This window comes from Lates calcarifer, linkage group LG20, assembly GCF_001640805.2.
Source record: "Lates calcarifer isolate ASB-BC8 linkage group LG20, TLL_Latcal_v3, whole genome shotgun sequence".
In the NCBI taxonomy this organism is placed as follows: domain Eukaryota; kingdom Metazoa; phylum Chordata; class Actinopteri; family Centropomidae; genus Lates; species Lates calcarifer.
Genome location: NC_066852.1, coordinates 20199213 through 20215948, shown reverse-complemented (window position 1 = coordinate 20215948; position 16736 = coordinate 20199213). Strand labels below are relative to the sequence as shown.

The 16736-nt window shown below is 42.5% G+C and overlaps 1 protein-coding gene across 1 annotated transcript in view; it reads left to right on the top strand.

Moving 5' to 3' along the window:
* Positions 1-1229: 1229 nt before the first annotated feature.
* Positions 1230-16736, top strand: part of dclk1a (doublecortin-like kinase 1a) — a 48317-nt gene continuing 32810 nt past the window's right edge. Inside the window, exons 1-3 of the mRNA XM_018692355.2 lie at positions 1230-1491; positions 2167-2562; positions 3312-3661. Of these exons, the coding sequence (XP_018547871.1) occupies positions 2202-2562; positions 3312-3661 (711 nt within the window). The 5' untranslated portion in view covers positions 1230-1491; positions 2167-2201. The remainder of the gene's footprint in view (positions 1492-2166; positions 2563-3311; positions 3662-16736) is intronic.

Here is a 16736-nt window from a genome sequence, read left to right as displayed (position 1 = left end):
ACCTTTAAAAACAAGCATTAAATAAATGTCACGAATGTTACATAAGTTTGAAGAAAGTGAAACATTTTACATAATAAAGCTGCGCCGTGCCACATGTAAATACAATGATAGAAGGGCAGTATTTTAAGAGAGTGGAACTGTAACTTTCACCACCACTGGCACAGATTTAGCTGGCTAACACACACTCTTTCATATGGTTCATTGGGGAATGGCGATGGAGCGGAATTGGGTGGTCTCTGGAGGCCAGGATGTAGGTCAGTGGTCTTTATCTCCTCCATCGCTCGGAGAGACTATTTCCTGCTGTCGCATACAAACAACATTTAAGAGCTTAGAGGAAGAAACAAGCTAATGAGGACGAGACAGCAGCATCCTCACTCTTTATGTTGCCTTATGGAGTCCTGTATAAGTCAACATAGTATGTTAAAATCATTTAGACATGTGATCCCAACTGAGTCTTCATGATTAAGTGGGGTTGGGTTAAAAACATACTTGTCACACAGCGTTTGGATCTCTGTAAAAGCTGCTCCATATCAGCTGCCTTGAGAACCCTAGTGTATACAATGGAGTAAGTGTGTTGCATAACAGCTCACGTGCAAACACTCTTTTGGGTTAAGTAATGCTGCTTTAGTGCTTATAGGCTCAGGTTTTAATTAGATGTGATTAGCCCTTATGCACCAAACTATATAGGCTACAGCTTATATTTATTGTTTTGGTGAAAATTAATTCACATTCACAGACATGTATATATTGTAGCCTATGTGGGAAATGAATATATAGATCAATTAAGGTATGGATTTTCCAGATTTTTTTTTTTTAATCATTGAAAGGTTCAGAAAAAGAAAGAAAAATAAGCCTACTTCGATTCATGTTGCTCATAAAATTGTTCAAATTGATGTGGCCTTAAAGGAAAAGCTCTGAAACTGCCATAAAGGAGTCAAGATCGACCCCCGCCCCCCTCCCTCCCTGACAGCCAGCCGACGCGTGGCTGTGGAGGTGGGGGTGGGAGTATAGTGGGGTGCAGGACCACCACCAGCAGCAGCAGCATCCCCAGCACGGGTGGTGGGAAGCGTATACGTGGGTTTGCATCCTAATGAGGGGTGGGGGCGCTGAATGAAAATCACGACAGAGTGACGTGGAGGAGAAGAGAGAGAGAGAGGAGGTGGGTGAAAAGACAGAATGGGAGGGGAAGCAGCTGCTACCTTAGTCCATTCCCAGTCCAGCTTCTGCTTCTTGCTCACACACACACACACACACATACATACTGGTGTTTTGGTGGTGGAGCACATCAACCGGACAACAAAGGGACACACACACACACACACACACACACACCACAGTGGGGGGCTCACTGCAGCCAGGACCGGATCAGACTTTACCACCATCCAGTCTCAGCGACAAGCTAGAGCTGAACTCTGTTTTCTTATCTATAGGGAAATAAATCATCAGTCAGGCTGGAGGTCACCGTCACAGAAGCGTTAATCGCTCGTGTGGGTAAGCATGTCAGCGTTTATCAACTGATTCATTCTTTTTTTTCTTTTTCTCTTTTAATAATTCGCGTTTCTTAATCTCAGGACGAGGAAGTAAAACAGACCTCCCGTGTTTTAACCACTCTTTAAGTGGTATGACATGTATTTATTTATTTATTTTTTTTTTGGGGGGGGGGTCGCAGTTTTATGTTGAGGGCTACAGTTCGACCGGCTGCGCGCGGATCTCCTGAATATTTATAAAGAGGGAAATTAATAGGCTATTATCGATTCGTGACTGTCTCTCTCTCTCTCTCTCTCTCTCTCTCTCTCTCTCTTTTTTTTTTTTTTTTTTTTTTTTTTTTTTTTCTCTGTCTCTCTCTCCATCCACCTGCGCTTCGGGACACAACTCAGGCGCTTCTCAGTCGGACGCTGCGGGTCGTCATGAAGCGCACTGTCCACCGCTCAGCTTAAGAGCACTTAATCTGTCATTAGGGAGTTATTTTCAGACTCGCGCACCGGCGACAGGCACGCGCCGGCTACTTTATCAGCCATCAGAACCTCCCCTCGCTTTGTTTCCTCCTTTTCTCGTTTTTGTTTACTTATTCGCTGCTGAAAAGTTTTCACCCGCAGCCTTACCCTCCTCCTCCTCCTCCTCCTCTTCTTTCTCTCCTTCGCCTTCTCCCTCTTTTTTGTCTCCCAGACACTACAGCCGTAGTTGTGAGCCTCGGCAGCGAGATGGAGATGGAGCATTTCGACGACCGGGACAGAGGTCAGAGGCACGGCCGCTCCAGCGCCAAGATGAACGGGGTGCCGAGTCCCACGCACAGCGCCCACTGCAGCCTGTATCGGACCCGGACCCTGAAGACTCTGAGCGCGGAGAAGAGAGCCAAGAAGGTCCGCTTCTACCGCAACGGAGACCGGTACTTCAACGGGATAGTGTACGCCATATCCACGGACAGGTTCCGGACCTTTGACGCCCTGCTGGCGGACCTGACCCGCTCCCTGTCCGACAACGTCAACCTGCCACAGGGCGTCCGGACTATCTACACCCTGGATGGCTCCAGGAAGATCACCAGTATTGACCAGCTGGTAGAGGGTGAGTAGAGAACTACACGGCACACCTGGAGGGCTACACTGAAGTTTCAGGCTCATGTGCTTATTTGTCTCTCTAAGAGCAAACACTGTCTGGCCTGTCAGCTGCCATGTTGTGTGATGTTTCCCTGCTCATCTCCCTGCTGTAACAGAGCAAAGTGACAAATTTAACACAACTGAAAATGAGAAGTGATCAGTCCCAGAATTAGACCCATTTACATTCACAGGCTGTTTTTATATCAGACGCAACATGTTATTTTACAGGCAGTGCTCTATAAACACGCCTAGCACATTGTTGATTATTATTATGAAGATGATATCACTCATTTAATGGCCATATGGTGATACAGACATATGTTTTGGCTCAGATTAGCTGTCTTGTGATCTGTTTTACTCTCTAATACTGTATGTGCCGATATCATCACATCACAAGGAGTTACACTGGAGGAGCTGTAATCATCTTTGGTTGATATAGGGTATATAATAATATACATAGAAATTTTGGGAAGGAAAGCAAGCTGTTTTAAGTTTAATCTAAATGTATCATGTATACATACACGTATAGTAACAGAGCTGTTGCAGGAGCTAGCCTATGCTATCATATCTGCTCACTTCTTTCCCATTCTTCACCATTTTAGCTCAGTCCTTCTCTCTCAAGAGAGATTTTCTACTCTTTTGTCGTTTTTATATCTCGTCATTTCTTTTGCTGTTTTTCTGTAAGTAATCTCTTTGCTTTCCCCTCCTCTCCAACAGGTGACAGCTACATATGCAGCTCCATTGAAGCTTACAAAAAGCTGGATTACACAAAAAACGTGAACCCCAACTGGTCGGTGAACGTCAAGGCTTCGGCGGCGTCCTCCCGTGGCCCTCCCTCCCTGGGCAGCGCCAAGGCCGGCGGTCCAGAGAGCCGTGAGAACAAGGACTTCATACGTCCGAAGCTTGTGACGGTGGTGCGGAGCGGAGTGAAGCCCCGCAAAGCTGTGAGGATCCTGCTGAACAAGAAAACGGCCCACTCCTACGAGCAAGTCCTGACCGACATCACTGACGCCATCAAGCTCGACTCTGGGGTGGTGAAGAAGATCTACACGCTGGAAGGCAAACTGGTGAGAGATCTTCAGTTCTATCAGTGCACTGAATGTGTTCGGGTTTGTTTTTGTATGGTATCAAGGCTGCATTCAAGAAGTAGTGCAGGTGGTGGATGCTGATGTTTTGTTGTCAAATGATGAGTGGTTCCATTGAGAGAAACAGACCAGCCACTGAGATAAGAGGGAGTTTTATTATTGCTGTTTGGATGTGGTTTTATTTGTGTGTGTGTTAAAAACCATTAAGACTAAGAATTATTCTTTTATTTAGATGGTCGTTTTGCATTTTGAAGAGGCGAAGTAAAGATCAACAGGCTGATAGAAGGATCAGAATGGCTAAATATTTAATGACCACACTCTCATTTTTCTTTCATGAGCCTTTTATGAATGAAGAGCATTTGTGTCCCCGTTTGCAGCCAGAGCTGTAGAGATGGCGTGTGACACAGAGACTGAAAGAGGTCGTGAGAAGGTAAAGATAAAAGAAGTCTATGAATGGAGTCTGGGTTCCCACCCACGCCGCAGCGATGTGTGTCAGAGCTTTGCCTCCAAACACAGAAATAAATCAGAGTCTCAGCCCCCTTGATAGTCCACCCACCTATCCAGCTTCCTCTCTCAGCTGTGGCGGGAGATCACTTTAAGACAGTATAGTACACATGCATATATATTCTCCATGACAGCACTTAAAGAAAGTGGTCCCATGTAAGTGGAAATGGCTCTGAACTTGATCTGCACTGCAGCTGAATGAGGTCAAATGCACTTTCTCTGCTGGCACATGGTCATGTTTGTGTGTATTTGTCAGAGAGGGGAAGGCGCAGAGAGAGAGATGGCATCTTTACCAGCATGTGAAGGTTACAGCTTAACCTGCTTTAGCTCCCCCGTCTCTTCCTGTTTGTCTGCACGTCACCTCTCCATGTCTCACGCCATTCCCCATCATCGTTATTTCTGTCTGTCGGTCCCCACCCGCTCCCTGCCTCTCTCTAGGTCATGTTGTAGCTCCAAGTTATTGAATGTAGCTACACAGAGCCACGCTTCCCCTGGCAGTAGCATCAGAATGACACCATTATTTTGAAACAGATTGTGTTTGACGTCAAGGGCATTCTGCCATTTTCTATCATATAACAGTAATCATCTCCTAAATGGCCAATTGTCTCATTCTCATGAATATGCTCTTTGCCCTATGGGCTTTTTGTTCTTAATTGTCATTTTAGTAACTCTGTGTAACCATTTATCCCAGTACTAAAGATTAATCTCCATGTGCTGGCACTAGCACGTCATCCTGTGTCTGAAGCCACGCTGTCTATATAACGATCCACTCAGCAGGAACTCATTCCAGATTTCCTGATCTGACCCACTGCGAGATCCCAGCACCAGCCAGTAAAATCCCAGGATCAGGTTTTCCTTGAGAAACCTCCTGTTGGGGATTAAACTCATGCTTTTGCACAATGCTCACTCGTTAACTCTGTGGTCGCCGCTGGTTACAGTGATCTTGAAGATTACACAATAAATGCTGCTCTCGCCCAGTTCCACCCTCCACGATTGGAGGTAAGACTATTATGGTTATGCTATTTTTAGACATGGTATTGATTGGGCCTGTCGGCATGGTAACACGCTCACTGCCAAATTGGCTGGGCTGGGCTGAGTGCAGAACCAACTCCTTCTGGTTTTTGTGTATGCATGCGTGGGTTAATGCATGTGGGAGAGTTTGCGTTTGTGGTTATGTTATTGCGAGAACTGAAAAGGGAGGAGAGGGGAATTTTAAAGCAAGATGGGAATTAATGATGGAAAAACACAATTCAAAAAAACATACTGTTTCACGCATAAGAGGAAATCATGGATAAGCCTCCTATTTCTAAGAGCTGAAAGGTCTCAGAAAATGCTGGATAATCATGTAGCGAATTTAAACCGTCTATGAAATGTGTTTAATCTATGTTAACGTAACCAACAGAGAGAGAGTGAGAGAGAGATATTTGAGGCAATCTGACAGAATCAGACATGTTTTCTGAATTAATAATGAACCAACAGTTGCATAACACATGGCTGAGTGAAGGCAGGAGGTAAGGGATGGCTAGTGAACAAACTGGATGTGAATGACACTTGAATATCCATTATTGAATATCAGGAGTGTGTTAGAGGTAATTACCTGAGTACGCACTGAGATAAGGTTACTTCAAGGGTTAAGTAGAGTGTGTGTGCGTGTTTGTGTGTGCGTAGGTGTCTTTGTGTGCGTGGGTTTCTGCCGTCAGCTGAACCATGTCTGTCATTGAGCCTACGGCAGAAGTAGGTTTCTGGGCCTGGCTGCCAGTAACGTTGAGTCCCAGCAGAGAGCCTGGAGAGGGAGCATCTGAGAACCGGAGCTCAGGCTTCTTGCCTTCATTAACCCCTTTAATGAGGCCAGAGACAGTGGGGCAGGATGTATATGTACATCCCCACAGCCCTATTCTTCTCTTTCACTTTGTTTCTAATTGTTGTTAAGGATTACAGCAGCCTACAGGACCATTATTGTGGCTTTACATAATTGCCTTTTATTTATTTAATTCTGTCTCCAAAAAACTTTTTTCAGTTCAGTTTAGTTAAAAATACTGCAGCTAAACTGTGCTGAGATAAATAATGGATTATGTTTTTGGTATCTGAAGTTGGCCGAAGAGTTCAGCTAAGAGTTACTGAGTCTGTTTTAGCCACAGTCTACTGTCAGCTCTCTCTTATGCCTCTTCATTTATCTGGCTGTTTATGTGTACACTGTATATCTGCATTTGTGACTGAGTGTGTGCCAAGGCTTCTCGATACTATTGGCAATATAATTGGCTAAGTTATAAATTAAATTTGGAAATTAGACATCTGCAGTGTGTACACTCGGATTTGTACTATAAAACTTTGGCTTTGGTAATTGTTTTTTTTTCTTTTTTTCTATCAGTGTAACAGATTTTTTATTTGGCAGCATTTGGGAGGAGAACTGATGATAATAATGAGACTTTGAGACAACACATGACAGACAGTGAACAAGGGTCTGTTAGCATCTGATATGTGCCATATATTCAGTTTGCCCACCTGAAACTTACTCTGCTGTGATCATTTTGGATATCATATTTCTGTCTGCAATATGAGCAACTGAGTGAGAAAGAATATATCAAGTTCCACCCCCCCACTGCTATATTGATTCCCCCGCTGTCTCAGGTCTCACTGTATCTGATAGGTGGTATTTTTAGCTCCATCCCCTCTCCTTTGGGGTTACCACAACCTCATATTTCTCAGCAAGCTCTTCACCTTGGCCACCTTTTATGATGATTTGATCTAGTTGCCTAGGAACCAGCCCAACGCATTGTGATGTCCTACAGTGGCGGCGGGGTGGTGTAGCTGCATTGGTCTGATCAAGAAGGTAGACGGTCAGTAAGTGGCTTAGGACACGGACATGGCTTGTCTATTAATACATCTAAGCTCTGTTTACACACACAGGCGCAGACACGCACACATACACAGACACTGTGTTGGACCCCAGCTGCCAGCCTTGAGCCTTGTGAGGCTTATGCATGCTTAGGCACGAATAGTGACACACACTCTTTTTAATGGACTCATCTAGATTTCTTCTCATGCATCACTACCCATTAACTGTAGGCAATTATTAACCACTGCATAAAATGATGCCTCATAGTTATCTCTAAGGTTGGCTGCATTCTGTTTTTGAGTATCTTATTAATGAGCTCTTCCAGTATGTGTCTCAGTGGGTTGAGAATGGGCAAAGGGTATGATTCCCACATTGACTACCCCCCACACTAAAAATGGACAGACTGAAATAGACTGACAGTAGCAGACTCAGACTGAAACATCTCAAAAACTTTTTGATGAACGGGATGGAATCTTGGACAGACATTCATGGTCCCCAGAGGATTAGTCGTACTGACTATGGTGATACCCTGACATTTCCTCTAGCACCACTAGTAGGTTGAAGTCCCCAACCTGAAAAACCATATTAGCTGAGGCTGTTTAATGATGCACAAAGCTATCACTATGATAAACATCTATGTCTGGAATTGCTAATGATAATTAAAGTTGATGCATGATAAATGACTTTGGATTTCTGTTTTTTATATCATGGGCTGTTGCATTTGAATACTGATTTGGACGTCAGTTACCATGGCGACAGGCGAAGCTTTGATTATTAGCATTGTTAGCAAATTAGCTGTGGTGCTAAGCATTTAGATCTAAGCACTACTAGGCCTCACAGAGCGGCTAACATGGCTACAGACGTGTAGTCTTGTTTTTTGTGCATAATGTCTGCAAATGAAGTACGTTAACAAGAGTCTTGAGACTTTTCTCATTTGTTTTTTGTGGACTGATGTGCCTGAAAATCGAGCAGATGAATTGACCTTTGGAGCTGCTGTGTCATTCTGCTTGGAAAATTCACATACCGAAGTGCTTCTTGCTGTTATGTATGTATGTTATGTATGTTGCTATTTGACTTTCACTTTGATGCAATCTGTACTTGTAGTAGCATTACTAATTGTAAATGAGTTCATGTCATGAGTTCTGTGATTATCATTTGCATTTCTTGTCCACCTCTTTTATATATGTTGCTATGTTTTTGTACTAATTAAATGGCACAGAGCTCACATGTAGGAGAGGAGTGAGTATGAACCATTTGTTCACTATCTGCAGTGCAGCTCTCACTTCTCAAACTGCATTGTTGGCCTCTTCTTCTCCTTGCTGGCAAGGCTGAAGAGCTTTTAATATCCTTTTATCTTCCTGTTTTCTCTGCAGCCTCCTTTTTCTTCTCTCTGTGTCTTGCATTTTCCTTTCAATTTCCCTCCACCCATCACTGTTTCTGTTTCTCTATCTGCATCATTTTTTATCCTCTTATATAATGTTTAGTTTTTCTCCTATCAACAAATTTGCTCTCCTTGTGTCTCCGTGCTCCCACTGATCTTCTTTCTCTCACCTCTCTTTATTTAATTTTTCTCTGTCTGTCTCTTGCTGTCAACATGCCATTGTTTTTATGCCTGTTTAGTCCTCATTTAATTAGCACACTCGGCATGCACCCCCAAATCCAAGAGCTGCAACATATGGCATTGCTCTCTCTCTCCCCCCACTCTCTGTCTCTTCCTCTCTCTCCCCTCATTCCCTCTCTCTGTCTCTCTGTGTGTACCATCCCACCTTTTTTCACCCTCCGCTTTTCTCAGTTTGTCTCCTACTTTTCCTCACTTTTGTTCCTCCCCTGTCTCCTCTCTCCTCTTTGGGCCATATCCAGCTCCGCAGGGACTGTAGAGAGGGTGCTACAGCAACGTCACTTAAAAATATTGCATATTATGAAGTGCAGGAATTGTCCTACGCCCCAAAACCAAAGCATGTAGCTATTTTCTAATCCTCATTTGAGTATTTGTTGATGATGTCACTTTGTTCTGCATAGGAGGATTGTGGGAAGCAGAGTCCATCTGCTCCTGCTGATCTGCTGAGTCACAGCTAGTCAGCACAGCCTTGTCTGTGTGGGTGTGTGGGTGTCTGTGAGTGTATGAATGTGTGTCATGGGCCTAGTATACAGTGTCCTTGGTATGATACAGTATATTTGCAGTAAATGACATTAATGATAAATGGCTTGTATGCATTCCTCAGCAGACATCCTACATTTAAACAGGTGTAAATAGGTTATTTACAATGCGTTGTTTCATGTTTTCTTTCTATCTATCTGTCTCTTTCAGTTAAAGTCAGTTAGTTAGCTTGTGTGTGACTCTGTCTACCAGCAGCGAGTGACTGTGGCAGATTGGGGAGCTGTCTGTAGTCAGAGGATCTGCTGCCAAATTAGGATCGATGGCAGACGTTTCAGGCCCTGGCAGACTGTTGAGAACCTAGTCACACCACAGCTTCATCACACACACACACTGTCTGACTCATGCACTTCCTGACTCACTCACTCTCTAATCTCTCTCAACTAAATCTGCATTTGAAAGACTGCATCCCAGGTTCATGTTTTCAGTTACTTAAAGAGCAGGACCGCGGCATATCTCCTCTGTTAGAGGTTTTATCCAATCATGACTCAGTGAGGGAGGCACTAAGAAAATAGGTTGTAAACATTAGAGGGAACAATGCTCCACTCCAGTTGGAAGGCAAAAGTGTTATTTCTTGCTAAGAAAAGCACCTTAAAATTAAAATTCAATGTACTGTAAACTATATCCCATTTTGATACAGAACACTGCAAAATTCTTGTACTGCACCATTTTGAACTAATAGAAAATTCCTGCATCTGCACAGTGACAGATGACAAAAGAAATCCCCAGTAAGTCATTTTTCAATTTCTTGGCGTGTTTGTTTGTTTTTCTTTTCTACCACAAGTAACTCTCCTGTTTCTGTCACTATCAGCCTCAAAGGCATGTTACTTTTAGTTAATTTTTGAATTTTTGATACCCTTAAAGGCACGTGCATGTCTGTAGTATACAGAGTTCTCACCATTATTTCAGAGTTAGGGGTTTTTTGTATTCTTTTGGGGCTGAATAATGAATAATGAGCTGATTGATCAATTAGACCATCCAGAAAATCAATCACCAGCTATTTTGATAATCTGTTTTTTTATTTGAGTAATTTTGAAGCAAAACTGCCAAAAATCTCTTCCTTCCAGTCTGTCAAGTCTATCAATGACAGTAAATTTAACATCTTGAGACTGAAATTGTGATCGACCAATATATTTATATATATATATATATATATATATATATATATATATATATATATATATATTGTATGTATGTAAAGTAATGAACAAATTCGCTCAGCCACTCTCTCAGCCTCCCCCTGCTGTCACCCTGTCACCTTATATAGTATCATATACGTCTCCTGTCAGTGCCTGCTCTGGTAACATGCACACACACACACACTAATGCAATCACACTCATCCTTGAAAATAGATTTAAGACAGGAAGGAGGAAGGAGATCAATACTGGGGGAGATGCAAGAAACCAGAAAAGGAATGAGCAATTTGGGTTAGAGGAGAGAGAGTGAAGGAGGCGGATAAAAAACAAGAGGGGATAAGACAACTTGACAGATCAGACGATGAGGACAACAGTGGAGATGAGGTCAAAATGAGGGACGCACAAGAGAGAAAATGGTTGGAAGAGGAAAAGGGGAGTTTAGGCTGATGCCATGTTGCATCCGATTTGCGTCCTTACAGTAGCTGCGCTGCATAACTCCTTATTTTTTATTCGTTTCATGACTCCAAAAAGTTTGTTCCCTTTAGACACATGAAGGACAGGAAGATGCACTCACACTTTGAGAGAAACACAGATACAGCTCTGAAAGAAAGTTTGCCATCCCCCTGTGGAGAACAGAGGCTGTTACATAAGTTGTTATGCAACAGAGCAGCCAGGCAGTCTGCTGCGCTGGTTGGAGGTGAACGCACTAACACCAGTGCTAACTCAGCCCGCTGCACCGTTAATTGGCCTCACGTCACCGCTACCGCACTCTTTTCCTCTGTTCGTCTGTTTCTTTTTCTTTAGCTCTTCCTGACTTCTCTTGTTTCCCAGCCCTCTCTCTGTCTTTTCCCATCCCCTGTCAGTCGTCTGATGGGATGGGGCTGTGCACAGGGTGCTGAGTGAGGCAGCGGGAGGTCATGCAGTGTGTGTGTGTGTGTGTGAATTCTCCCTCAGGGTGCAGATGGTTTTATCCCTCCCTCTTGCGTCTTTCAAATCGATTTCTGTCTACCTTTCCTCTTGCCAGCCAGTGTAGCTCTTTCACTGCCCATTTCTGTCTCTCCCTTTGGTCTAAGGAGATCATTTAATGCATTTTGGCTGTTTCATTTTGAGAGTGAGAGTGAGAGCTTCCCTGCAGACATTTTAATATGCTCTATATTCCTGACAGTAACAAGAGATGTGCATTCTTTCAGGGGTTGTAACCCTGTAGAACTTCCAGTTCTGGTTGACAGCATTTTTGAAGTGCTGTTCCATCAATATCATCTTGAGAATATGCAGTAAATATACAGTCCATCAGTGTCCATGAAACATAGATACATAGGCCCAGTTTAAAATAAATCAATTACTGCTAATTTTTCTTGTCAGTTAAAGACTCGGTTCCTACACAGCATTAAATATCAAGTTCTCAGTGACAAACCTATGTAGTTATATTGATTATAATCCACATACTGCATGTAGTTCAGAAACACTGATGGTGTTCGCTGGAGCCCTGACATGCTGCTGTGTAAATATCAAAGCCTTGTCAGTCAGTGTCATATTTTTCTGTCCTTTCCTCCTTTCTGTTCCTTCACCTCAGCAGCTCTGCATGTTTGCAACAAATGCCCTTTGTGTTTCTGTCTCTCCTTTTCTTGTATCAATATATCCATCTGTTTGTCTGTCAGTCTGCTTGGTCTTTCAGCATCCATCTGTCTGTCTTCTCCATCCGTCTGCTCAGGGTCTCTGTGGTGTGTGTTTCAGAGCAGCGCAGTGAGGCCCTGTCGGCCAGCTGCAGTAGATTCAGCACCGTGGACAGCTCCACTGAGCTAAGCTTCCCCTGACAGAGGGCAGGGACAGCTCGTCCCTCCAAAACGTGGTCTTTCTGTGGGCAGGATTATGTTGACCTCAACATGTCCTCTGTGTAACCACTGTGAGTCTATTGTGGCACAGAAGATTAGTGGTTTTCTTTTCTTTCTTTCTTTTTTTGGGGGATTTGTAGCCGTCTGTTTGTGCCAGTCTGAGAGAAAAGCCTCTGCTTCTTATCAGGGAAACACGACATAAAAAACACACAAAGCCAACAATCGAATTAAACTGTTGTACTCTAACTAGGGCAGAAGCTAACATATTTTTTTTGCTATCACATCTTCTAATGTGTTGTTTTGTCCAACCAACAGTCCAAAACTCAGAGATATTCAATCCAAACAGCAAATCCTCACATATGGGAAACTGGAATCAAGAAATATTTTGATTTTTTTCTTCAGTAAATGACTCAAACGATTACCAAAAGTGTTGACAGTTAATTATCTGTATATCACAGAGTAAGTATTCCAGTACAAATCATAATTAAACCTTATTGCTTATTTTGCACAGGTAAATACATGTGCACATGCTCTTACACATTTACACTCCAGTTACCTCTGAGTGGCTGTCAGAAACTCAGCACTAAAAAATGAGGAGCTGACAGATGAGTCCTCAAGTAAACCTGAAATCTGACAGGGAAGACAGAAATAGCTGATCTAAATGAGCGGAGCGAGCGCTGTTGTCACTGATCATTTGTTCCCAGCAGCTGATTCACAGGGGTTGCCGGCGAGGACCAGACAGACTGTTTGAACACAAAGTGCTAAGATTTTGCACCAGCAGCATGCTCAGAAGCTGGTGTGTGTGTCTGTCTTTGTGTGTGTAGCTGTCTAGTCATTTGTGTACATATGCCTTGAAAAATAACGATTGTGTAACGATTGAGTGTTTGTTCTCATAAAAAGTGAGATAAGATAGTGTTCGGTGTATATTTTCACTGTGTCTTTGTAGGCTTATAACAAGCCTACAAAGACACAGTGAATATATATATATATATATATATATATATATATACGTAGTTACAGCTGTTGGTCTCTCTCCACACATTTCCCCTCATGTCCCCAAGCACCTAAAAACCTACACATCAACTCCACTCTCATCCCTCCTGACATACACCCAACAGATTTTATTGCCTCTCTCTCTTCCTCTGTTTGATCATTGATTTAAACACCAGGTATTTAGCGTGTCTACTTTATTTCAAGACCTTATTTACAGTCTGTTTTTCACATCAGCCCCTGGACTGTATATCACCCCTCTTTTGTGATGGCGCTGTTATAAAAACAAGGCTCTTGGAGTTACCGTTGTGTAGAAAGGGTTTATCAGTCTCTCCCCATCATGTGGTTATTAAATAGTGCCACCATGTGGTGTAAGGGATTCACCTGTCTCAGTTTGTGGTACTGCCTTGGCAGTAATGTTGTGCAAATTGAATAAGTTAGTGATCAGCTCCATGTCTGACCAAAACCTGAAGATTTCTAAATATGATTTGTATTTAATCTCAAAGCAACAGAGAAAAAGAAGAACAAACCAAGGAGAGAGAGAGGGAGAGAGAGACATTTGTCGACACTCAGGTGTTTGGTGTTTGAGTCTACACTAGGTGGCGTAGTGAGAGTACAAATGGGTTCACTTAGAAATCATTTGTTGTATAAGACATTTCCAGGAGGAGATGATGGTCACATTTACAGAGGTCACACCTCTTTGGTTATGACTAATATGTTTTTGTTCAAGCTTCTCTGTGTAATTCTTGTGCTACTGTTGCTACCTCTGGATAAAGCTAAATCAAACAAATGTCATTTCACCCTTATGTTAACACCATGTTAGATAATGAACTATCCTGTCAGTCTTGGAGGCAGTGGACAAAAAGGGAACGGAAAATATCAGATGTGACACACAGTCTATAAACCTGTCAACCCTCTGTCTTACTCCTGCAGTCTTAATCCTACAAGGAAATGTAAAGATCCCAGCTTTAGAGTTAATTTCCTTAATAAAGATGTGTGACAGGTGATTGCAGGGTTGCGAATTTCCTCTCTCCTCTGTTCCTTCCTCATCATCGTCTTATTTTAGTCCGTCTTTTCCTCTCTTTCTCTGTTTGTTTCTTCCTGTCCTTGTTTTAGCAGATGTTGTGTAACAGTGCTGGTTCTCGGTAAGAGAACGGAGCACCAGAGACATCAAAGCGGCTTGTTTTGTCATTGGGCTCAGAGCAGCAGTCAAGAATAGATCTCCTCCTCTATTACTCCTCTCCCTCTATCTGTTTGCTTCCTCTCTGACTCGGAGGATTTGATTTTAACTCTGACTGTTTTTATTTTGTTATTTTCTTTTTCATCTTTTTTCACCTTTACCAGCTCTCTCTCCTCTTGCTCCATCTTTTGGTCCGCTTCTTCCTCTTCTCCTCGCCATCACCCTCTTTAAACAGGAAACATTTTATGAGTATTTCAATATTAAACAGGCCATTTGCCACTTGCAGCATGTGTTTGTGTGTGGATTTGTGTGAATGACACAGTTCTGTAGAGTATCGTGCCCATAGTAGATAAAATATGAATGATGGAGCAGCGTGCACATCGTGGAGTCAGTGGCGTGTGCCAGCAGTGCACCAATGCCTACAGGGCAATATCACCATGGCAACCATATTTTTTCACACCCTTCCCACAGTATATGTTTGTGTGTTGCTCCACATTAGTTTACCCTCAGCTTAACCGTGCCCTCAGAGGCTGCCCTACATGAGGACTATCCCTCTGTCCCCTCACTTTTCCTCTCCACTCCTCATCACTCTGGTTACACTCTGCATGTGCTCTCTCCTCCCTGTGCACCCGACATTTCTGGTGCGCTACAGTTTCTATCTTGGGATGAGCAGCTTCAAAGAGCCTCATCCCAGCAACCTCCTCTTGGTTGACTCCAGCAGCAGCAGCAGTTCAGGCCTGAGGACGTGGTCAGACTGACTCAGAGCAGCACACACATCCCTCCACTCCCATCCAACAAAAATCCTCTTCAACAGGAACAAAGCTTTCAACAGGATGAGTGTCTCTTGTGAATAAAACTGATGAGTTCTATCCCAAAATATAAGTATAAAATAAAAGATATGAAAATCATTATCATTACATCAGAGCTGAATCAACTAGTCCATTAATCGAGTAGCCTGATTAAATGGAAAATAATTGGCAACAAATTTAAAAACTGATTAACATTTGTCAGTTTCAGCCTTTCAATATGGGAATTTTCTCTTGTTATCGCTGTAAATGTAATAAGTTTGTTCTGGACTGTTGGTCGAACAAAACAAATGATTTATAGACATCGCTTCAGGTTCTGAGAAGTTGTGATGGCCATTTTTATTATTTTCTGACATTTTGTACAATAATCAGTCAAATGATTGATTAAAAATATATCTGTTGTTGATCAATAATACCTGCAAAACTGTCAGATAGTGACGGTGAAAAATGTTCTTCTCAGTTTCCCAGAGCTGAAGGTGACTAGTTTTGTCTGACTAACAGTCCAAAGCACAATAATCTTCTTGATGCAAGACAAAGAAAAGCTGCTTCTAAAAAGTGAATTTTACTTTTAAGAAGCTGAAACCAGAGAATATGTGACATTTTTGCCTGAAAAATGACTCAGTTGACACAATTAATCAGATAGTTGCGGCATGATGTTATGACTGGCTTGCACTAGCACTGCAACTAATGATTATTTTAATAATTGATTAATGTGCAGATTTTTGTTTTTATTAATAAAAGAATTGTCTTAAAAATGTCTGAAAATGATGGTTGCCCAAGGCAACATCCAGTGTAAGAAAGCCTGCCTTTGAAAATGTGAGAACAGATACTAGCTGAGCCGAGAACAGAGAACATCAATATTAATGGCAATCTTGTAATACTTTGAAAGTAAAATAATTATTCTCAGTGTACAGCAGATACTATAAGTACACTGTGTAACAGCAAGCAATATGAAATTGATGATAAAGATGAAAGTCATGTGAAAACACAGTGAAATAAACAATCGCACAATTAGAGGTAGAAGTGGACAAGACACACTGGGGAAATGTTAACAGCACTAGCATCTGTATCACAGCCATCTTGTTAGGAATCCGAGCCGCTTGCTCCTGAAATAATCACCGGCACAGTATCGGGGGATATCAGAGAACAAAGCAATATGCACTCTGTTATGAAACCAGAATAATATCTCTTCCTCACGCGCACACACACACATGCACGCATCAGTATCTCTGTGTGCCTGTGCAGAGAAACGTGTGTCTTCATGTGATTTGTAGCCAAATGTACGCAGAGTCTTGTTAAATGAAAGTTTAATGAAAACGATCCGTATTCCTCAGAGAGTCTGTGTCTGAGATTAAACTTATTTTTTGCCTCCCTGTTGGCTTACTTAAAGTCTGTAAAGGGGTGGAGCAAGATACACACAGACGCACACGGAGAGTGGCCTGTTCGCTGTTTATTGGGTATTTTGCTGATAATGCTGTTATATCAGCTGTGACTTTCTTTTGGGGTGTTGATCGGTGGCTAATAGGAATTTAAATGAATTCTTGGATGTTAATTGCCGTGAAAATGCAATAACAGTAGCTTTGTGTTTACGTGTTAACTCCAGGCGGTGCTCGACAC